Source organism: Protopterus annectens, chromosome 14.part0 (assembly GCF_019279795.1).
Source record: "Protopterus annectens isolate FY-2018-M chromosome 14.part0, PAN1.0, whole genome shotgun sequence".
Classification (NCBI taxonomy): Eukaryota; Metazoa; Chordata; order Ceratodontiformes; family Protopteridae; genus Protopterus; species Protopterus annectens.
In genome coordinates, this window is record NC_056748.1 from 18,410,706 (window position 1) to 18,436,144 (window position 25,439).

General features: G+C 39.2%; 1 protein-coding gene across 1 annotated transcript in view; it reads right to left on the reverse strand.

The window, feature by feature from the left end:
• Window positions 1–25,439, reverse strand: part of SPATA18 (spermatogenesis associated 18) — a 460,841-nt gene that overhangs the window by 264,061 nt on the left and 171,341 nt on the right. The window contains exon 5 of the mRNA XM_044055719.1: window positions 158–253. Coding sequence (XP_043911654.1) covers window positions 158–253 — 96 coding nt within the window. The remainder of the gene's footprint in view (window positions 1–157; window positions 254–25,439) is intronic.

Sequence of the window (25,439 nt, forward strand, 5' to 3'; positions counted from 1 at the left end):
ATATCTCCCATACACATATAGTCACACAACAAATATAAATAACCTCTTCCTTGCCCTATATTATTATATCTGCAGTCATCAAAAAGCTCCAGAAACTTATGGGCAAAATGTATTTTAATACTCTTATTTATTAAAGGAACATAAAATAATTGCTTACTCTGCTTTTAATTGAATGATTTCATCTTCTGTTGCCAAAAGAGTTGTTGCAGACTTGGTCTTGGTATCATCAATTTCCAGATGAGCCTCTGTTAATCTAAAGGGGAATACATAAAACAGTGAGTTTTAATCTAGAAAAAAAAATAGATCTAATTACCAAGTGAAACAGCAGTGCTTCACAGATGTGCTATCAGAATGCTGCATAAAGGGGGGGGGGGGTGTAGCCTGAATGGCTAACTGAAAGCGGCAGTATTTTAGAGCTCCATATAATTACTTAAATAAGTCAGGAAAAATATATTTTTCTTCAAAGTATAAAATCGTATAGATAAAGGACTAATTTACATAATTAGAAACTTTGGTGAAGTTTTACAAATAATTTCCTGTCAAAAAGCGTGGAGATATATTCACTTGTTAAAATGAGCAACTCAAAGAACTCTCATCAGGATGCTGCCTTAAAGAAGGAACTACAACAGATGGCATCTACCCTGCAGGAGTTGTCTTTGAAGATGGATGATTTTAAAGAGAACCTAGAAAAACTTAAAACAAGCAGTCAAAAACAGGCTGACACCCTGAGGGAAATGGTACAACACCAGACAAGGATAACAGGAATAGAGGTTTCTCTAAATGACTTAGAAAGCAGACATAAGGAAGTGGAAACAGAAAGAACTACTTCTTAAAAAAAACACTTGGTTGGTTAATAAAGTAGGTGACTTGGAAAACAGGGAGAAGAGAAATAACATCAGGATTTTCAGATTACCTGAAAACACAGAAGGTGAGGATATTATTTCCTTTTTATCAAGCTGGATCCCTGACTTTTTAAATTTAAAAGAAGGACTTTCCTTTGGCATTGAAAGGGCACACAGAGCTCTTGGAAAACCTGCCACTAACTCAAACTCTCCTCCTAGGTCAATGATTATCAAATTTCTTTCATACTTGGACAAGGAACTGATTTTAAGATCTGCTTGGAGGAAGGCACCTCTAAAATATAAACAGAGCCTGATAATATTTGATAACGACTATTTTTCTAGAATAATGGAACAAAGGAAAAAAGTGTGGCCAATGATAAAGTTTCTAAAACAAAATAACATCAAGGCACAACTTGCATATCCAGCTAAGATAAGAATACTGTATGCCAACGAGATGAGGACTTTTACTGACTTAGAGGAAGCCTCTTCATTTATTAAAACTAATAATGTGATTACTTTACCAGAAGATATGGATTGGATGTCACCTTCTCTCAAGAGAACAAAAGAAACAAATGACTAGACAGATGTCAAAAAGAAGAAGCAAAAGACTGATAATGTTACAGCCAAATCTATCAAAGCATCTACTATGATATGAATTGTTTTAACACTACTTTAAAGGACCAATTTTACTGCTTGGAATTTTAAAACAAAGGTAACTAACTACTGGAATCTTTATATTTTTTAAATAAATAAAAATGCTGGCAGGCAGAGTTTCACAGGCACAAATCACTCAGGTGATGATAAACCAAAGGAGTATTCAATGATAAAAATCCACAAGAAAAATAAATAAAATGTGAGCGCTTTTGTTAAACAAGTTTTAACTTCATCAGACTTCATTTTTATATTTTTTGAAAATAGATGACACACGAGAGTTTTCACATTACCTGAGGTATGTAAAACAGTGTACTTTTCTTTCACAGAAGGAGGGTTATATAGCACATGAAATATTTATACTGTAAATCAACATACATAGTATATGTATATTTTCTCTTAATTTTCTCTTTCTCTCTTCTCTCTTTTTCTCATTATTTATTTTAACTGCATCTTGTCACCCTTTCTAAATTCTCTCCTATTTACTATACTAATATAATCTGTATATATTTAATAACTCACTATCTATACATAGATAAATAATAGTCTAAAATAATAATAGTTTTAAGGTAGACTAACTGGAATAGTGAACTTAATTAATTGTTGTTACACTATTTATTAGATTAATGATGGTCACTTTTATGCTTATTGGGATTGGGGACATGTTCGTGATTAATTCTGAAATGTTTCATTCATGTACATATGTCCTTTGAATTATTTCCTTTTAGTATTAACAAATACATAAAAAAAGGAGGGAAAAATGTACTGTTGGTTAAGAGAAGTGAAGCATCTGATATTGTTAATCCTCGTTCATTCCTTACGCATGGGTATCGGTTCCGAGCTCAGAACCGAGCCGGCCATTTTCCAAGCTCGCGTCAGCTTCAAACTCTCGAGCTAAACTCTTACCCACAATTCCTCTCTCCCTGTTACCTCAGATTTCATTTGCCGCGTTGCCATCCAATCGTGTCAAGCTACTTCTCTTGAGCTAAGTACAGTCAATTGTTGTTTAATTGCTGTACAAATTACTTTTCTGTCAGAAAAGTTGATATTTTATTGTCTCTTGCCCTATTGCATCTAGAGTTCATAATTTCCTCAGGTTTTTTCTGTCCTTTACTTACCCTGTTTACCGCGAGGTAATTTTCTCATTACCATTGTTGATAATCCTTTTCTCTTTCTCTTTCATACCTTCGTGTACTCTCTTGTACCATTGTTGGTACTTTTCAATTTGTTAATATGGCAGATAAAAAGGGTAGTCTGCGGTTTAAGCAGTGTTTTGATTGTGGACACAAACTGCCTACTTCTGATGCGCACTCTTTATGTGTTTATTGTTTAGCAGCTTCCCATTTATCTGTTGAACCACCTTGTACTATTTGTGAGAACGTTTCTAATAGAACTTTGTTAGAAAGGAAAAATAAGCTGATACTGAAGGGACTTCTAAAATCTCCCTTTTCAGAGGCTATTTCTAGGTCAGAGGTCTCAACCCCTCCTAAAGCCCATAAGAAAATGGATGTTTCTACTAAGGCTAAATCCTTGCCTTCATCCCCGGCTGGAGACTCTCACCAACCAAAATCTAAAAAGGCTAAAATTTTGCCGGAGCTCTCTGTCAGCCCCAGTGCTTTCAGTGCCCAGACCTTCGGCACCAAGGCCTTCGGCTCCATTAGTGATTTCAGCTCTGTCTTCTCCTGCAGCCTTCTACATATCGGCACAGAGGGGCTCCTCGGTTCAGACCATTACCACTGTATCGGCACTGACCGTTCAATCGGCGCAGACCTTGACCATGTCAGCTCCAAGATCTTCCTCGGAACAGAGGCCTTTATTGCTGACTCCAGTTTTGTCATTTCCAGCTTCAGCACCGATCCCTGTGTCGGTGCAGACAATGACATCAGCACCAATGACTTCTTCGGTGCAGACTACAGTAGTTCAGTCTTTCTCGGCATTGTTGTCCTTGGTGCGGTCAGATGAGATGGGCACTGAGTCTGCCTCTTTTGTGGATGGGCCTGTTTCTCGCTCAGTCTCTGTGAGGTCCACTAGAAGTCTTTCTGAACATGATGTGTTGCATCTTGTGGGCCAGGCATTCTTGGCCAGAGGTATTCCACCCCCCAGGAACTTTCCTTCCTTGGGAGGTGATCACCCATCTCCAAAGACACCCTCTTATTCTCCTCCTTCACTGCTTTAAAGTCCATGGACATAGTACAGTCTTCCCCTTCTGCGGTTTCCTTTATGGATCTCACTAAGGAACCGCAGTTGCCTTCATGGCAGGAAAGTTTTGCTATGACCAGGATGTCAGCTGTGACACGCATAGCTTGCTGCTCCACAGCCATCCAGGGACTCTGAGTCGGCAGGCTGAGCCAGTTAGGGGAGGAGTGCCCCCGTCCTAGATATACACTCCTCTCTGGGTGGACCAGCCTTCCAACTGATGGAGAAGACTTTTGCTGCTGCTGGTGATACCGGACTGTCTATACCTCCGGCCTCCTCTGGTACACTGGTTTCACAAGTCACACCTAGCAGACACCGGGTGCAAGGGCCTCAGGACATATTCCCTCAGGAATCCCCTTTTCCGTTGTCTTCCCCATCTTCTCCAGCTGAGGAGGTCCACTGGAAAAGTTTGTGCAAGAGGAAGCACATGGACTCCACAGAGGAGTCCCTCACCGAAGACACAGATTTCGATGAGGGGGAAGGATCCCCTCGGTCACCCTCTGAGGTATCCTTTGGAGATATCCTTGAAATCTTGAAACAGAGAGGTGACTGGCAGCCCTCTAATCTGACCCTTGAGGAATCTGTGTTCCTGCAGGCCTTTCACGCCCGGCCCCCTACCTCCTGGGTTACTCCACCTGCTGATGAACTTGTCAAGTTCATCATGCAGCATGTTTGGAAGGCCCTTGATACTGTTGAAGCTATTCCCCGGAGGCCAGACAAGATCTTGTCCCCTCCTGCTTCAGATCCCCATTGGTCCAAAGGTCTTCCTGTAGATGCTTTGGTGGTGGCGGCCACAACAAAAAAGGATCTGGCAGAAGAAGAAAGCCAGACTGTCCATCCACCTAACAGAGAGTCCCAGGCCCTGGACAGAATAGGGAAGAGCACTTTTGCTTCAGCAACCTTCGCTATCAGGTCCCTGAATTATATGGCACATTTTACCAGGCTTCAAAGGGATCTGGTTTCTGAGCTCTCTGAAACCTTGGCTGGTGCAGTGTCTGATGAGGTTCGAGACAAAGTGGCATCTCAGCTGGCCACCATTGAGTCTATATCTAACTCCTCTATGTGATTGATATCTCATGCATCAGAAGGAGCAGCTAGAGTGGCGGGTTCAGCTGCGGTCTTGAGACGACACACCTGAATGCGCTTGTTCAACTTCGTGGAACCTTTTAAGTCTTCCTTTCTTAATGCCCCCATTGAGCCCTCCTCATTGTTTGGGCCCAAAGTTAAAAGCACACTGGCCAGATGTGAACAAGACGGTAAGACCCTTTCTGCTGTAGGTGTCCATTATTCTTCCCCTCAACGTGTTTTCTCCCGAAACCAAAAAAGTGGGAAGATATCATTCAAGAAATCTCAGGGTACTTTCTGTGACACACAGGCTGAGTTCTCCCCAAGAGGCAGAGGGGGAAACTCACAGGGTTTTCAGGACAGAGGGGGACTGCGTAACCAGGGTTCCAGGGATTCTTTCCCTGGTCAATCCTATCAGCGCTCCTGAAGAGTGGCCCAACTCCTTTCCTCTGAAGGTGGTTGGGGGACATTTCTCCTTGTACCCTTCTGCCTGGCTAACCATCACCACTGATTCTTGGGTACAAAGGATCATAACCAGAGGTTATCGTATCCCCTTCGATCTTTGTCCCGTCCCTTCAAAAAACCTTCCCGATGTTCCACCCAGTCAAAGGGAAGCAGCAGCACTAGAGATAGAAAAGCTGCTAAGAAAAAGAGTCATCCAAATAGTCCCTCCAGAGCAGATAGGATCCGGATTCTACTCAAGACTATTTTTGGTGCCAAAGAAAACCGGGGACTGGAGACCAATTTTGGATCTAAGTGTATTGAACAAGTTTGTGAGAGTACAAAAATTCTGGATGGTCACTATACAGTCTTTCCTCCCGCTTTTGGAAAAAGATGATTGGATGTGCTCTATAGATCTTCAAGATGCATACTACCACATAAAGTTAGACAGGCCATCAAGAAAATTTCTGCACTTCCGTGCGGGAGCCAGTCACTGCCAGTTCAGAGTACTGCCCTTTGGACTCTCTACAGCCCCCAGAGTTTTCACAAAGTGCATGGCAGTTGTCACAGCTCATTTGCGACTTCAAGGATTCCAGGTGTTTCCATACCTAGACGACTGGCTCTTTTCCGCCCCCACCAGACATCTACTGGAAAAAGCCCTGGCATATTCTCTCCTTGCTGCTCAAAGGCTAGGCATAACCATAAACTGGCAGAAATCCAATCTCACCCCATCTCAGTCGACAGAATTCATAGGGGTTATCTTGGACACAAAAAACTGCAGAGCTGCTATGCCAGAGCACAGAAATTTAAGGATAAAGCAACAACTAATTCCAATCCTTTCAAAGGAAAAATCCACGGCTCACTCTGTTCTACAGCTGTTGGGTTCCATGGCAGCCTCCATCACCATTGTTCCCCTGGCCAGGTTTCACATGAGGCTTCTACAATGGCTACTGCTCACCCAATGGTATCCTTTTCAGCATCCTCTTTCAGCCATGATTCGAGTAACCCACAGGTGCAAACAGGATTTAAACTGGTGGATGACACACAATCTCTCACAATGGTCTCGCCCCATTCCCCCCAGCAACCCAAGGCCACAGTGACCATGGACACCTCCCTGATGGGGTGGGGGGGGGCTATGTCAGGTTCAGACAGTCCAAGGCCCTTGGTCCCAGCTGGTGGCCCATCTGTATATAAATGTTCTAGAGCTGAGGGCGGTGCTTCTGGCATTGCAAGCATTCCATCCCCTGCTGCTTGTCTGGGACAACTGCAATTCAATCAGACAACATGGTGGTGGTCTGGTACATCAACAAGCAAGGTGGAACCAAATCTTACCCCCTTTGTCGAGAGGCCATGAGGATATGGCAATGGGTGATGGCTACCAACCGTTTTCTTCTAGCAACGCACATTCCCGGGAGTTTCAACGTGATAGCAGACAGACTCAGCAGGTGAATTCTGCAACCTCATGAGTAGTCCCTGAATCCCTTGATAGCAGCAGAGATCTTCCACTGCTGGGGCTGTCCTTGCTGCGACCTCTTTGCATCCCCGACCAACTACAAATGCAGCAACTACTTCGCCCTGATTCCCCCTCTGGGACAGTTACCCAGGGATGCTCTAGTCCACGATTGACCCTTGGGTCTTCTCTACGCATTTCCGCCCTTTCCTCTCATTCCCCAGTTTCTGAAGAAAGCTTGACAGTTGAAGAGCAAGGTAATCCTCATAGCACCATATTGGCCACGGCAGATTTGGTTCCCATTCCTTTGGCCTCACCTACTAGATCGACCATGGATTCTCCATCCAATCCCGGAGTTGATCTCACACCCACAGAACCTGATTCATCCCAACCTGAACAGCCTGAAGCTAACGGCTTGGCTACTCCAATTCCTGCCAGGCAGAATTCTTGTGAACCTCTGCTATCTCTGAAAAAAAAAAAAAAAAAAAAATCTTGCTTTTTTCCCACTTTTCTGAGATTTAAAAAAGTTCAGTTACAGGCTTGCTGTTCTTGAACTGCTTGTAAGTTTCTGTGAGGCCATTTTTTGCTTGGGCTAAAGGGAAGTCTCTCTGTTGATCAGTGGCAGTGAAAAACATTGAGCAGCCTGCCTGCCCCTGTGGGAGTGGTTACTGACTTGAACTGTAGTTTTATTGGCCATTTTGGGTCAATTCCAAAACTCCTTCATCTTCCTCTCTTAAAACCTGGTTGCCTCGTGTTTTTGGCATCTTTTCAGGCTTGTTGGCTGTTGGTGAATCACCCACCGAGAGGAGAAAACGCTGAGAGAAGAAAGGAGCCACTTTTGAGATTTTAAGTATTTTTCCTCTGTTTATTTGCTAAGTTTTTCTGCATAGCCGCCTATTTTGAGCATTTTCTGGGTTGTTAAACTAGATTTCTGCATTAGTAACTGTATTTAGAGCACAACCTAGAGCTGTTTACTGAATTTCCTGTTTGCACTTATTTTTAAAATCGTTTTTTTTCTCAAAACTTGCATTTTATCTGTCTTTAGCCTAGCACTCTTGTGTGGGGTCATTTACTGCACTGTTATAACTTGTTGATACTTGTGAACCTCTGCTATCTCTGAAAAAAACAAAAAAACTAAAAAATCTTGCTTTTTTCCCACTTTTCTGAGATTTAAAAAAGTTCAGTTACAGGCTTGCTGTTCTTGAACTGCTTGTAAGTTTCTGTGAGGCCATTTTTTGCTTGGGCTAAAGGGAAGTCTCTCTGTTGATCAGTGGCAGTGAAAAACATTGAGCAGCCTGCCTGCCCCTGTGGGAGTGGTTACTGACTTGAAACTGTAGTTTTATTGGCCATTTTGGGTCAATTCCAAAACTCCTTCATCTTCCTCTCTTAAAACCCTATTTTGTGCAGTTTTGCACGTTTTTGAGCATAGCGCAACAGAGGGCAGCGCCGCCTAATTGGGTTTAAACTATTCCTGGGTCCACAAAGTCTGCTCTTCACTTTTTCCCTTAGAACTGAAATATCTCTCAATTTAAACACCATATTCTCATTCTAAGGCCCTTCACTGGCCCAATTAAGTAATCCTACAAGTTAGCGCTATTAAACCATAAGCACTACTTACTCTTATACTCTCTACGATTACCCTGTCCTCTATTGGTCTGTCTTAAATTCAGTTTCCCTATATTACTCTAGCATGTCCAAAGGTCAGTCAATGGTTTCCTCTCCAGTCCAGCTGGTGAATCTGGGAATTTTGAGGCAATGTTACAACTGTCTCATGTACACGGACAACCCTCTCCTCCTCCAAACAGGTTCAAATATATGTGAGAGATGCAACTATTTAGCCAAATTGGAGGCTGAGCTCTCTCATCTAAAACTGGTGTAACCAGTCAGGAGGAGAAGGTAACCTCACACAACACAATTCCAGTATCACATAGTCCCACCACATCAGCGAACCAAACACATAAATACACAAAAACATACTTGGAGGCTCTAAATATGAATCTACCTAAGCAACAGAGACCTCCAAAGCAGACATCCAAGCAAACGCTACCTCAAAACAAAACACGCACAACACATAACCCACAAAGTCAGTGTGCCAAGCAGCAACAGCCCTTAAGGCTGAATAACACACCTGATACTCTTGTAATAGGTGACTCTATTGTCAGACACACTGACATCCCACTCACCAGGCTGAATAAAGAGAAGGTCACGGTGAGCTGCCTGTCGGGTGCTAGGATCCGCCACATAACGCAAGCACTCAGGTCACTCCAAAGCAAATACAAATACGACTCAGTCATTGTACATGCTGGTGTGAATGACCTGAGACGTACCTCCCTGGACTACATGAAAAGAGACATAGAGGAGCTCTCTGATCATGTAGCCCAGGCTGGTATGACCCTGACCTTGAGCAGCATCTTACCCTCACCTAGAGTGATGCCACAGTACAAAGACAAAATGATCGATTTTAACAATTGGCTAAAATTTTGGTGTCATTCAAAGGGGATCCAGTGTCTGTCAGCCTGGGATGACATGCTCGACAAGCCACATTGCTTCACTAGGGACGGCTTGCACCTGTCACTACTGGGCTTTCAGATATTGGCAAAGGCTCTTGCCACCCCCATAGTGCCTTTTTTAGGCAAGGCTCAAAAGTCAAACCCACCCCCATAGACAGCACAAGGAACAAGAAACTAAGGGTAATGCTGCTAAACGCCAGAAGTCTTAACCTCAAGATGCACACACTCGAAGCTCTCCTCAGTATGGAGAACATCGATATCTGTGCAGTGACAGAAATCTGGTTCAAGGCTCCAGAGAGCACCCCAGCACTACCAAGCTATACCTCATATCATGCTTTTCGGCCCCAAAACCAGGACCGAACCACAAAAGGAGGGGGAGTTTCCATATTTATCAAGGATATCCACACCTCCAGGTTAGTGGCATTGCACGAAGTACTGGAGACCATCCATGTGCAACTAACAGTAGGCAAGACTGCTTTTCAGTTTATAGCATCCTACAGACCACCCTCTCAAAGTCAGGAATCACACTCGGCTTTCCTGAAAACATTGGAGAACATGAAGATCTCTCCGAACACCATTATATTGGGCGACTTTAACTACCCAAAAAATTGACGGGGAGCACTACTCAAGCCCCAGCACCTTAGCCCAAAGGTTCCTGGAAATTATAAACTCAAATGCTATGGAACAACTAGTCACCACTCCCACAAGAGGGGACAACATACTAGACCTGATCATTACCAACATGGGGACTCTATGCTCCACACCAGAAGTATATCCCTCATTGGTAAGATCAGACCATAAATTAATTTCACTGGATGTCCACATCCCGACCCCACCCCCAGCCCAGAAAACCACAGTGAAAAACTTCTCAAAAGCAAACTTCTCACTTCTCAAAACCGAAGTGGAATCCTTCAAGGCCCCAGGGACAGTGGAAACTGCGGCCCAAACTGCAGAATCCTATATAAACGCATTCTACGGACATCTCCAGGAATGCATGGATCATGCTATCCCAAACAAAACCAAGACCCAATCATCCAAAGGCAGGCATCCAGTCTGGTGGACCCCTGCCATAAATAAACTGTACAACAGAAGGAGGAAGCTACTACATGAGAGCAAAATCCCTAATAGGGAAGGCATCTCTGATCAGTACTAGCAAAAAATTACGATCCCTCATAAAATCCTCCAAGGTCAGCTTCGAGAGAAAAATTGCACAGGACACCAAAGACAATCATAAGGCTTTTTTCAGTTATGTTAGAAACCTGGGATGCAACTCCCAGACTTGGTGGATGGGGGATCGTAGGTTTGTCCCAGGGATTACTCCTGTGTCACTATTGGACAGAGGCACAGTAAACTAAACCTTAAAAAGGGCACAGTATACTCAAATCAAGGGGTGGCATAAGCCATACAGAATCGGGCTAGGCTTATAATTGCCCCAGGGCAGATAGCCTAGTATGAACCTATGAACCTATGAATGATCTTTCTTTACCACTACGTGATATTCTCATTGCTTCTCATAAGTCTTCCACTAGAATTACTTATCTGAGCAAGTGGAAAAGATTTACCTGTTGGCTGAAAGATAAACAAGTAGATCCCTTCAGCACCAGTGTCGATAATACTAGACTATCTGGCCACCTGTTTCAATCGGGTCTATCGGCCTCTACCATTAGAGTTCATTTGGCTGCAATTTTTAATTTTCATGAGGGTGTCCAAGATTCCTCTCTTATGTCCCATAAATTGTGCAAGACCTTCATAAAAGGTGTGAATCATCTGAAGCCACCTTTTAGAGAACCTATTCAACCATGGGATTTATCATTAGTTCTACAAGCTCTGACAATGGCACCTTTTGAACCAGCCTCTTCTTGTGACCTCAAGTGTTTGTCATGGAAAACCTTGTTTTTGGTCACTATTACTTCTGTCAGACGTATTTCTGAACTTCAAGCTTTATGTATCAAGTCTCCATACTTGATTTTTCATAGAGATAGAATGTCTCTGAGAACTAATCCGTCATTTCTGCCTAAAGTGATCTCTGAAATGTCCATTACTTAAGCCATTGAATTGCCAGTTTTCTTTCCCAACCATTCAAACAGAGGAGAGTATTGCCTACATACCCTAGATATCCACAGGCAAATCCATTTTTACTTAAACAGGACTAAACCCGTAAATCTGACCAGTTATTTTTGGCCTTTTCTGAATCTAGATTAGGATCGGCTGTTGCTAAGGTCATATTAGCTAGATGATTGTAGGACTGTGTGACCTTTATTTACACACAACGTAATATCTCCTTGCCTACTACCATGAAAGCTCATTCAACAAGGTCGGTGGCAACATCGGCTGCCTTCCATGCCAGAGCTTCTTTACATGACATCTGTGCAGCTGCAACTTGGGCTAGACCTCATACCTTCATAAATCATTACAAATTGGATTTTGGCCTCCAGTGGAAGAGCATTTTTTGGTTCTATGGTGCTCAGGAATATCCTTCCATGAGAGCCTCCCAGGAACAGAGGTAGCTGGGGACTCTGTCCCATACGTAAGGAATGAACGAGGATTAACAATATCAGATAAAGAAGTTATGTCTTACCATAACATTCCATCTGTATTGTTGATCCTTGTTCAGTCATTACGACCCTCCTGTGGTTTCTAGTGGATCTCACCATCCAGTTATCTTAGGTTATTTGACCACAGGTAGCCTCTAGCTTCTTTAACTTGCAAACTCAATCTGAGGTAAAAGGGAGAAGGGAATTGTGGGTAAGAGTTTAGCTTGAAAGTTTGAAGCTGACGCAAGATTGGAAAATGTCCGGCTCGGTTCCGAGCTCGGAACCGATACCCATGCGTAATGACTGACCGAGGATCAGCAATACAGATGTAACGTTATGGTAAGACATAACTTCTTTTTTCTTCACATTCTATTTGCGTTGACATAGCAACAGTAAACAACTGCTACAGTTTCTAAGGACACTGTGAACCCGTTTAGTGCATTTAGCCTCACAGATAACAAATAATAAGAAAAAGTAATGTTGTTTAGTTATTAAAATGAAAAACAACCTAAACAAGGTAAAATAAATACATAATAGGACTATTTGTAAATATTTTATGATTTATCCTCATAGGATTACATATTCCTGGAAACACAACTGAAATGTTCCCAAACTACTTATGCACTTAAATGCAGCTGCTTGATTAAAAAGTATTACTCAGTTTAACATGCTGATTTCACAAACTGTTTGCACTGTAAAAGTTTCATTTTATATGTTACTTGAAACTGTCAGTCTTTAGAGCATATGAAAAGATACATATTACTTTTTGCAACATGTTATCTTTGCAGTTACCTCATACTCTGTACAAACTCACTTGGTAACTGATAGCTATTCATTTAAAATATCAGTTGAAATATTAAATGTGCCCTTGAAATGCTATCGACATTTTGACAAAATATAATCTGAACTGTAAAAAGAATGACTTGAAAGAAGTGAAGTAATGCATAAATTTCAAAGACAGTTCTTGACACTACAGTAAAAGTAAAAATATATATTCACAAGGAAGTATTGAAATGTTTTAGTCTTCCAGTTAAAATAGCTTACTGTCAACATTTTGCGATATCAGAAAGTTTGAAGAGCTAGGAAATTACTATTCTTTGTCTTTATAATGATTATCGGACAGATGTTAGACTCTGCTTAATTTAATGAATTGTGACATATGTTTATGAGGAAAAGTGGACTCAGTTATTCACATTGGACTACACATTCCTGGAAAGTCAACTGAAATCTCCCCAAATTACTTGTGAATTTAAACGAAACTGCCTGATTAATAACTTACTTTTACAACCTGAATCCATAAGCTATCTGCTCTATATATGCTACATTATATATGTCACTTGCACATGACTGGCTCTAGAGCACACGAAAAAATACATATTATTTTTGCAACATGGTATATTTGCACTAACCATACATTCTAAACTTACTCAATTGGCAACTAAGTTATTTATTTAAAACATCAGTCTAAATATTAATTGTGCCCTTGAAATGTTGTTGCCGTTTTGACAAAACAAAACTTGAATTGAAAAAGGAATGATTTGAAGAAGTGAAGTATTGTACAGATTTCAAAGACATCTATTGACACTACAATATAAATAGAAATGTATACATGCAAGGAAAAATTGAAATGTTTTATACTTTTAGTTAAAATAGCTTATTGTTAACTTTTTGCTTTATCAGAAAATATAAAGAGCTAGGAAATTTCTAATTTGTCTTTATAATGTTTACTAAAGTGATGTTAGTCACTGACTTGTTTAATGGATTGTGAGTCATGTACAAGATGGACTACTGAATGTTATTACTGTTTACCTATGTTTGCTTAATTTCTTTTATTAGTACTGCTTTAAAACAAGGGAAAGAAAGGGAAGGGAAATCTCTGTTTTTGGTCAAGGGAGGAGAAGCTTAAGAGTATTCTAACTGCCCTGAGAACTCTCTAAGATGCTCTAAATACTATTTGAATCATACTTACCTACGGTAAGTCTTGATTACCATATAGGTACCTTCACATTCATTCTAGACCTGATGTGATTACCCATTCTGGAAGCAGGAGGTGCCTTATGCAGGATGGGAATTGTCAGGGGGATCATAGTTCATTCTTAGACTCTGCTTTGTAAATCTATAAATATGTAAAAGCGCTGCACACTAGAATGTAGGGTGCCTCTACTCAGAGTCAGGATACCACTGATAAGCCATGTATTTTCATAAGTGTAAGTTGAAGTTGGTGAGCTGAAGACTGGGAAAGTAAAGGAAGACAGTACACCTACAGTAAATTCATATTTCATTGGTAATCACTCATTGTCTCCTGTAGAGTCCTTTTAGTCAAATTATTTTAGTAATAATCTCTTTGTTGTTGGCTTTAGTGTATGCTCCTCTGTTGCATTTAATTTATCCAAAATGACATGTCTGACATATTTGGGATCTCTTAAGGGTAACTAAATACTGGATATTTTCTAAGTCAACTTAATAATTGTTTACACTACTAACATTCCATCCTGATATATAAAATACTATAGAATAATATTAGAATAATATAGAATTTCATATCTCTTTTAAGAAAATTCTCCATGTAATAATTTAACATATGGAGCTCAGTTGATATTGTTGGTTAAAGGTATGAGTGATAATCCGACAGACCTATCTTTATCTATTGAATTAGGAATGACTTTCATTCCATGTTTAATGGGAAATTCATATTTACTTGTATTTGATACTTTAGAATTAATGTTTTATAGAGGTACTTTTTTAAAGCCTGACCAAAATTTTACCCTACTTGTATTTACAGTAGAAAGAACATTAAATTACACTCCCAAGTTTACACACTTAAAAATATTCAATGTTATCAGAGAATATGGTATAACTACTATAATCAAAATAAAAAAGAAGCAAAAAGTTTCTTACAACAATAACTTGAAATGGATTTAACATTCTTATCATTAAATACTAGTGGCTTAAATAATGCAAATAAAAGATCAAACTTAGTAAAATATTTAAATCTAAATAAGGCACAAGTAGTATTTCTCCAGGAAATGCATTTTAAGACTAATGATAGCTTTATTTGGAACCCTAAGGACTATACAGTCTTAGCTCAATCCTCCTATAGAACAAAGACAAAAGGAGTATCAATTCTCTGGAAGAAAAACAATCACTCCAAAAGTTATTTATAAATATGAAGACAAAGAAGGTCTGCTAGCATTTGTCATAATTAAATTTAATAACAGAATATGGATCTTAGCTAATCTGTATTGGTTCCCAGGAATTGGAGCAGGAATGGTTAAAAAAACACCTAGATTTTATTTCCAACAATTATAAAGGAAATCTTATACTGGGAGGAGACTTTAATTGTACCTTAGAAGCTTCTGAAACCACCAAGAAGTCTTTTCGCATAGCAGCTATTTCAAAATCCTTAAAAAGACGGACTGATTCATTTAATTTACATTTTTAAAGTAAAAGATTATAAATCCTTATTATTTTCCCATAAAGACCATAGGTTTGGAATACAAACCAGAATAGACAAATTATTCGTAGCTCAAGGTTTACAAACAAAAATCCTCAACTTCTCAATAGTTCCATGCCCCTTCTCAGATCATGACTCTGATAATGAAGCTCCAAATAGAGTTTAAACCTTTAATCCTCACAACTAGAATTCCATCATATATCATGAAAATTAAAGAATTCAGACCCTGGATGTTGTCAGAACTACAATTATTTCTTGAAATTAATACAACAGAAATCAGTAGAGTCATGGTTTGAGACTCATTAAAAGCATATTTATTTGGTAAGACCCTTAGCTGGTACAAAAACAAAGTTAGAGAGTGGGAATCTGAATAATTAGACTTGCAAACCAGACTCTTGACAGCAAAATCTAAAAAACAAATCAGAATTGTCCAGAAGTAAAAAAAGAAATAGAGGAGTTAAATAAAACATATAATGAAATTCTAACACAAAAAAAGTGTCTAGTCTTGGAAAAATTAAAAATAAACTCATTAGCCACCTCCCCAAGATATCTACCTAACTTATCTACAAGAATTAAAATACAATCTAAAGCAAATAACATTAGTAGTATATATCATGAAAAGAAAGGGAAAAAAGTATCAGATATAGGAGACATCCTTGAAGCATTTCAGTTCCATTATATGGAACACTTCAAAAAAGAAGATTTAGATACCAACCAAATAAACTTAGATACAAACCTTATCAATATAAAAAAAAACTCCAGAAAACTTAAAACTAGACCTGCAAAAACCTATATTCTACGAAGTAATTGTTGACAAGATAAAAGAAAGTAAATATAACAAAGCTCCAGGATAGATGGTATAATTACAAAAATTTACAAACTCTTCCCTTCAACAGTAATCTCCCTTTTTCATAAAACTTTGCTAGAAGTCCAGTCAGAAGCAAAAATACCACCTTCATGGAAATATTCTCTCATAACACCAATTCTAAAAGTTAATAAACCATCAGACCTTTGCACCTCATACAGACCTATATCATTACTGAATAATGATTACAAAATATTCATGTCAATCCTAGCTACCAAAATGAAAATCCTACTTTCAAAGACCATTAATAATGATCAAACTGGATTTTTATATAACAGGCACACGCATGATAATATTAAAAGGATACTTACTCTTATGGATTATGGAATAAAGAAGATAGAGAAACACCTGTAATCGGATTAGACATAAAAAAAGTCTTTGATTCCCTCAACTGGGAATATCTATTTAAAACTTTAGCATTATTTGAATTTCCTCCTCCTGTCATCTTATTACTAAAAAAAAATATATATTAATAACTTATCCTACATTAAATTAGGTCCTTTCCCTCAGAATCTATCCATATAACGAAAGGTACTAAACAAGGATGCCTCCTTTCTCCTATTTTATTTGCTTTGGCTACAGAAATACTTGCAGAAATAATATGCAATAATCCAAGAATAAAAGGAATAGAAGTCTATGACCAGTACGTATCTAAAATAATGTTTTTTTCTGATGATATTTTATAAACCCTATCAAATTCCAGAGAGTCATTAGAAGAGCTAGAAGAAGTAATGGAGACATTTTATAAGATTTCAGGTCTACACTTTAATAGATCAAAATCAAAATTTCTATTTTTAAATAAGAAAAAAGAACTACACGTTACAGATAAATCCATCACAGGAAAACAAGAACTTACGCTAAATTATTTAGGAATAGTGTTATGCAAAAATATAAACGAAACAATATTAATAAATTATAAAAACATTATTGAAACAATAAAACTATATATAGAAAAGTGGAACAAAATTATATTAACTTTTGAAGACACTGCAATTAATAAAAATAGTCTTACTGCCAAAAATACTATATGTAGCATTAGCAATACAGTTAATTCCTGAAAGATGCATTCTTAAAGAAATAAACTCATGTTTAATAACATAGCTCTAACTCATCACATTAAACCCTGGAAACAATGAGGATTGAACTTCCCAGAAATAGAAACATATATAAAAGCATCTGTGCTTAAAACTACAATAGACTGGATAAACCCAAATTATTTTGCCAACTGAAAAGAATTAACAATGGCTATATTAACAATGAATTTAATCTGTTAAAAAATGTTTAATAGTAGACAAATCAAACAAACCCTGGTACATAATATGCATAAGTATACAATATAATATAACAAAACCTTCTAAAACAACACTGATTAATCATTACATCAATTCCTTTAGGAAACTTATCAATGCAAACATAAATCTAAAACGTTGGTTTGACCTTTTAACCCCATTTACCATCACTAAGAACTTTCCTATCAAAATATATAGGGAAACAATAACCTCCCAGGAACAAAATGGATTTTTATGCTGGTTTCAATGTGTAAATAAATTAAATGTTTTAGAGCTACATATGATGAAAACTGCTTACAATATTCAAACACAGGACAGGTTAAACTTTACAAAGCATTCTAATGTACACTCAAGATGTATGCAGATTAATTAATAATTCCTCATTTAAAGATATTCCATGTCTAATAAGTTTTCTGTATGAATTTATACATAATAGTTGTGAAAAGAAAAATTCCATTTTAAATCTATATAAAGAGTTAATAAAATATAAAACAATTCCCAAATCATCATACTGACAGTTCTTAACAAAAGGTCACTCATTGCAGTTAACAGAAGAAATTAAAACTAACATTTTACTATCAGTTAATTACACCTCTAACACGCAGTACTGGAAAATATTTAACTGGAAATACTTACATAGAACATTTTTAACACCAGATAGAATTAAAAAGATCAGTACTACTACAAATGGTTTTTGCTGGAGGTGTGAAAAGTCAAATAAAGCAGACTGGATTCATATTTTTTATGAATGTAATAAAATTAAATCATATTGGAATGGAATCAATCATTTTTTACAAACTTTATTTAATGAATCCTTTACCTTAACTAAAGTATTATACTAAATGTAAATGAAGGTCCCTACCTGAATAAGACAAATATGTATTTGTTATGGACAATACTTGCTATATCTAGGAAATGCATAAACAGAAGGTGGAATTCAAATACACCCCCGACCTATGAAGAATTCTACACTTTACTGAAGATAACTGCATCAATGGAAATAAAAATCAAAGAACTACGAATCTTTCCCAGGCCATTGGTAAATAATCCTTGGAAGAAAGTTATATCTTTGTTGGGCACTCTGCAATAATCAATATTGTATCTCTGATAACTGATCTGTTAATTCTATATTTAATAACATACAGTGTATATAATTGAAAGTCAGGCTATTGTAAATATTGTATATAGTTTAAAATGATATTTAAAAATATTATGTAAATGTTATTTTAATTGAAAATAAAAAAAATATTTTGGGAAAAAAAGAATGTTTCATAAAAAACAGTAGTCTAGACGATGTGATGTATTACGATGCATTGTTTCAGTATGAGATACTACTCCTGGTTTATTATATCTGACCGCTTGTTTGTTGTTTCATTTTTAAAACTTTTCCTCCTCTATAGGATATACATAAGAAGTGCAGATTTAGTACACACAGTGAAAAAGGCCTCCACAGTTGTGCTGAACAAAGGAAGATGGCTAACAGCTGAGAAATCTTGAAATTAGCTCTGGAATTCAGAAGGAACCCCACTGCAGGGGTAAGAGCTGTGGTCAAATAGGACTGTTTCTCTGATTGTGGAAAATGTAATTCAGAGGCATGTTAGTTGCAATGAGGAAATATTTCATTATCAGTTAATCTGCATGTCTCTGAGTTGCTGGTAATTATTGGGCATGCTAATTAACACTTTCCTGTGGTAAGCACCTCAGGAGGCCCAAGCATCACATTGGTACAGACATTCCCCCATTCACTCTCCTACACACATGCACATATTCAGACACACACACATATTCAGACAGACACACACACACGCACACACACACACACACACACACACACACAGACACACAAACACACCCACACACATATTCAGAGACACATATACAGAGACACACACTGGCACACACAGACACATACACACACAGAGAGACACAGACACACAGACACACAGACACACACACAGACACACACACACACACAGACACACACACATACATATTCAGACACACACACACACACACACACACACACACACACACACACACACACACACACACACACACACACACACACACACACATATTCAGAGACACACACACACACAGACACACACACACATACATATTCAGACACACACACAGACACACACACAAACATACATATTCAGACACACACACACACACACACACACACACACACACACACACACGCACACACATATTCAGACACACACACACATATTCAGACACACACACACACGCACACACACACACGCACACACACACACGCACACGCACACACGCACACGCACACACACACACACACATATTCAGAGAGACACACACACACACACACACACACACACACACACACAGACACAGACACAACTTTTTTCTGTCCCCGAGTTGACAGAACATCCTCTGATATATCCTCTTATTTTTTCATCTGCTCTTCATGTTGCCCTAGTGGAATGTGTTCTGACCCCCTGAGGGGTTGGTTTCCCATGGTGCTTGTAGCAGAAATGGATGCAGTGTGCTGTCCATTTGGAATTGGTTTGTTTTGAAATGGCCTTGCCCTCTGCCCCTGTTGCAAAGCTGACTAGTAGCTGGTCAGATTTTCTGAATGGCTTAATCCTACAAAGGTAGAATCTGAGCTGTCTGTGCACATCTAAGGAGTGCAGGATCCTTTCCCCTTTATTTTGAGGATTAGGGAAGAAGGTTGGCAAATGGATGGATTGATTGAGAGCCACACTGGACATCACTTTGGACATAAAGGAAGGGTTAGTCCTGAGGGGAAACCCTGTCAGCATGGAAAATAATGAAGGGTTCCACACCCATGAGTGCTTGTAGCTCAGACACTCTTCTAGCTGAAGTGATGGCTAGAAGCAAGGCTGTTTTCCAAGAGAGGAATTTTAACTCTGCTGATGCAGCAGGGTCAAAGAGGGGGGAGCGTGAGCTTTTCCAGTACAAAAGTTAAGGTCCCAAGCAGGGGTGGGTGCTTTCCTTGGTGGCCTTAAGTTGTTTGCCCCTCTCAGGAATGGTTTGATAAGAGCGTGCGAGAAGAGAGGTGGCTCAGTGTTGTAATGAGCAGAAATGACTGAGGCATGTATCTTAATGCAGGAGAAGGACAGGCCTTTGTGGAGTAGATCTGCTAGGTAATCCAGGATAAGAAGCATAGAGGGCAGTGGTGTGTCCTCTCCTTTAGACTGAATTCATGAGCAGAACCTTTTCCACTTATCAGCATAGGATTTTCTTGTCCTGGATCTTCTGGCTTCGAGAATGACGTCCAGCACCTGTTTGCTTAAGGTTGCTGGGGGAGAATTCAAGGAATAAGAAGGCTGAAAGATTTAGGATTTGCAGTTGTGGATGCAGAATCTGTCCCTCCTGCTGAGAGAGGAGGGTTGGATTCTGATGTAGGTGCCAGGGTGGCACCGATGGCAGGCTGCGCAGGAGTGGGTACCAGTGCTGGCATGGCCAGTTCGGGACAATCAGAATTGTCCTTGGTCTGTTCTGCTTTATCTTGAGTAATACTCTTGAAAGGAGGGGCAGAGGGGGAAAGGCATAGATTGAGAGATTTACCCACTGAAAAGATAGGGCATCCACTTTCCAGGCCCTGCTGTGAGGATTCCTGGTGCAGAATTTGCTGAGCTGGTGGTTGTAGGGGGAGGCAAAGAGATCCACCTCTGGGGTCCCCCATTTCTGAATCAGAAGTTTGAAGGTGCTGTGCTCCAATTGCCGCTCACGTGGGTCTAGGAGATTTCTGCTTAAGTTGTCTGCCAGTAAGTTTTGTTTGCCTGGCAGGAACTGAGCTTGCAGATGGACTTGAATGTCCAAGGCCGTGTTCCACAGGGCCATGGCTAGCCTGCAGAGTGGTTAGGAATGGGTTCCCCCCTGCTTGTTTATGTACCACATAACTGTGGTATTGTCTGTTTTTATTAGAAGTTGTCCTGGAAAGATTAGGGATCTGAAAGCTGTCAGGGCATTCTGTACAGCTAGCATCTCTTTTTGGTTGATGTGCAGATGAATTTGACTTGGGCTCCAGTGGCCCTGAATACATTTTCCGTCCATGTGTGCCCCCCAGGCATAGTCTGATGCATCTGTGTGTACGGTGGCTTGGGGCAGCCCCTTGTTGTGGTTGCATGCTTCTGCCCACCAGAGGAACTCTGTCCTTAGACAGGGTATGATAGGAATGACTGTTTCCAGGTCCTGAGAATGTTAGCACCAAAGACTTTTTAAGTACCATTGGTGTTTCCTCATATGCAGTCTTACATATGGAATCAGCAGTATACATGAGGCCATGAACCCTAGGCCTTGCAGTATTTTTCTTGCAGATAGCTGGGTTATGGTGGCCGTTTGTTTGAAGTAGTCTGTCAGATAGACTTGTTTTTCTGAGGTGAGGAATGCCATCTGGGAAGTTGTGTCCAAGCTTGCTCCCAGGAATACAATCTTTTGACTGGGTACCAGTTTTGATTTTTTTTCATTGATGGCATACCCCAAGGAGGTGAGAAGGTTTTTCAAAAATGTCAGGTGCTACAGCAGAAATTCCTGACTGCCCGCTTGAATCAGGCATTCATCCAAGTACGGGTAAATTTGGATATTTCTCTGCCTGCAGTATGCAATGAATGGAGCCAGGCATTTTGTGAATACTCTGGGCACAGTAGATAAGCCAAAGGGAAGTGCAGAGAACTGATAATGCATAGACCCTGCCCTGAAATGTAAATACTTCCTGCATGATTCCCTTATGGGGATATGCAGATATGCTTCCTTTAAGCCTAGGGTGACTAACCAGGCATCCTTGGCTAGCATAGGAAAAAGCTGTTGCAGGGTAAGCATTTTGAATTTTGGTACCACCAGGAAGGTGTTGAGAATGGAAAGATCCAGGATTGGGCGCCAAGAGCCCTCTTTCCTGGGTACCAGGAAGAGTCCGGAGTAGAATCCTTGACCCCTCTGTTCTACTGGAACCGGCTGAATAGCTCTGATATTGAGTAGGGAAAGTACTTGGTTTTGAGCCTCTTCCCACTGGTTTGGAGGAAGGTCTGGAAACCCGCTTGGGGTTGGCAGTGAATGGAAGTAAAATTTGTACCCCTGGGATACAATGTTGAGGACCCACCGGTCCTGAGTGATGTACATCCAGTTTTTTGCATGAAGGGCAGGTTTTCCTTCTAGGGGCACAAGCAATTGGGGAGGGCTGGGGAGTGAAGTAAAGAAGTCATTGTGAGCTTTTTCCATAAGGAGGTGGCTTACCACTCCCTGCTTTAAGGGTGGGGGCACTCCATTGCTTAGATCTCTGCATACCCCGAGACTGTAGTCTGGGTGGTCTGTTTCCCCTGGGTCTGGTTTGACAAGGCTTGGAGGGGGCAAGGGCAATGCCTACTGAATCTAGGGGTTGCACTTGTAAGAATTATTTAACAGTCTGCATAGACTTAGCTTTTTCTTCCATCTTTTTAAGAACAAAAACCAAGTGAGTACCCAAATAAGAGCTGGAGTGGATGAACGTAAAATCATGTAGTTTATTCACAAGTTGCACAGAATCACAAAGAGGCACAGAATGAACGCTGCTACTGATACAAATGCGTTTTCGTATACACACTTCTTCAGAAACGAATAACGCATGTCAATCCTCTCATTTAAATACTGTGACGACCCTCAAACTGTGTTAACTATTGGATGACAAATCAACTAATTTAATTTAAATGAATTGAATGGGATTTTTTTAAAAAGCAACTGTTTAATTATACAAATATATAAAATTTAATTCTAAAAAATTAATTTTAAACAATGTTGGACTCATCTTCTCCAATTCAGTAGTACCAACTCTGTTAATAAGAATTATATTAAAAAATGTTAAAAAATATATGTTTGGCAAAAATGTGTGGATTTAATTCTATATCCAAAGTTTCCATAAACACCATACAATACTGACCTCCAGTGGAGAAATTAAACTTCAATGTATGTGACATTATTATAATTTGGCAGATCTCAGCTTTAATACTGGTGTAATGGAAAGCATATCATTGTGTCCGGGTTCCCTAGTGGCTTCCAAAATGATTTGCCAATATAGTTCCCGGTACTCTAATTTTGTTTCCCACATACCTCCCCGTATTTCTTTTGGCACAATCTCCAGAACAAAAAAGGAAAATGATGCTTGTGTACATGTTAACTTATGTCGATACAGTGCATTTCTAGAATTCACCTTATTAATTTCATAATGATGTTCATAAATTCTAGTCCTTAATTTACGTTCTGTTTTTCCAACGTAAAAGGAATCACATTCATTACATGAAACTAAATAGACTAAATCACTACTGTTACAGTTTGCATACCCCTTGCTCATAATTACTCTGTTTCTACTGGGAATTTCAACTGAAATTGTATTCATAATGTGTGTACATTGGGAGCATGCCCCACATTTGTATGTACAGTGCTTCGTATGGGTATCATTTTGTCGTTTCCCTGCCCTGTACTCAAAAAGACTTTTAAAATTCATCCCCTTTCTGTAGATAAACTGTAATTGTCCGAGTACTGTTGGTGTAATGTCAGTGATCTGCATAAATTTGTCCCACTCCTGGGAGACCACCCTCTTGATGATGTTGGAATCACCGTTATAATCTAAAATTAACAAATCTTTATGTTGTTTGGTTTCTTTTTCAGAAATCGAAGATGGGGGTTCACTAATATCTTGACCCAATATGGGAGCAAATCTAGTCTTCCTACCTATACTCACTTCATCAATTAACTGCTGTATTAATTCAAGGGGGTAACCTCTATTACTGAACATAACACTGATATTGTGACATTCTGCTTGGAAGTCTGTTTCTTTTGAGGTCATTCTACTGACCCTGACCAACTGTCCCTTAATGAGATTTTTCTTTTGAAAATAAGGGTAACCACTGTTAAAATGAAGATATGAATTCGAGAAAGTTTTCTTTCTAAAAATTTTTGAACAAAAACTTCCATTTTCCTTAGAAATACACATGTCCAGAAAATAAAGAATATCCTTATCCATAGAGTAAGTAAATTTAAGAAAATTAGTAGTACTTTGTGCATATTTCAAAAATTCAAAAAACTTATCCTCAGTATCCATCCATAACAGGCAAATGTCATCTAAAAAACGTTTGTATAATGACCAACAATCCTTAAACCTACTATTGAGAATAAATTTGAATTCCCAGCAGGAAAGAATAATGTTAGCATATGTAGGGGCACAACTTGCCCCCATCGCTACTCCTTGGTTTTGTTTGTAAAATTCTCCTTCAAAATACATGAAGTTGTTATTTAACAAAACTTCCATGAGAAGGAGAATGTTGTTAAAATCGTTGTGTGGGAAATTCCCAAATGTTAACATGAATTCTTCTAACCAGTTCAACCCTGTATCATGCGGTATACAACCAAAAAGATCTACTATGTCCAATGTAATGAATATTATGTTGTCACTGTAAACTTCAGATTTTAATTGTCTCAGAAAGTCCCACGAATCTTTGAGAACTGTGGTCCCTACATATGCTAGTTCTTTAAGTTTGCTGTCCAAATATTGAGCAATGGGTGCTGTAATTGCACCTTCAGATGAAACCACCAACCTTAAAGGTGGATCTAATGGACTTTTGTGAACCTTCGGAATGCCAAAAACCAAAGGAACCCTAGGAAATTTATTGACTAAGAATTTATGTGTATCAAAATCAATGGAACCTTCCAATAATAGGTCATCCAATGTCAAGTGAATCCTCGTGGTGGCAATATTGACCTCATTAATTGAAGCTATACTGTATTTGGATGAGTTCTGAAGTTCATTTTTCATTTTGGATTCGTATTCAGTACTGTCCATAATTACCGTGCCGCCCCCCCTTATCGGGTTGCATGATTCTAATGGTGCGGTCGGACCTTAACAAATCCAAATATTCCCTTTCTTTAACTGTTAAGTTGGAATGAATTTTATGTTTCAGAACTTCCTTTCTAATTTCCTTCTCCATAATATGTTCCAAATTTTTTAATTGTGGGTGTAATGGAGGGTTAAAAATGCTTTTTCTTTTTAGTGTTAATTCCGGAATAGTATTTATTCCTTGTTTGCCAAAAAATAAGGCCAAATTCTTTTTCCTGATGAATAACTTGAGGTCAACAATCGTTTTAACTATGTCCGCTTTCCTGAATGGG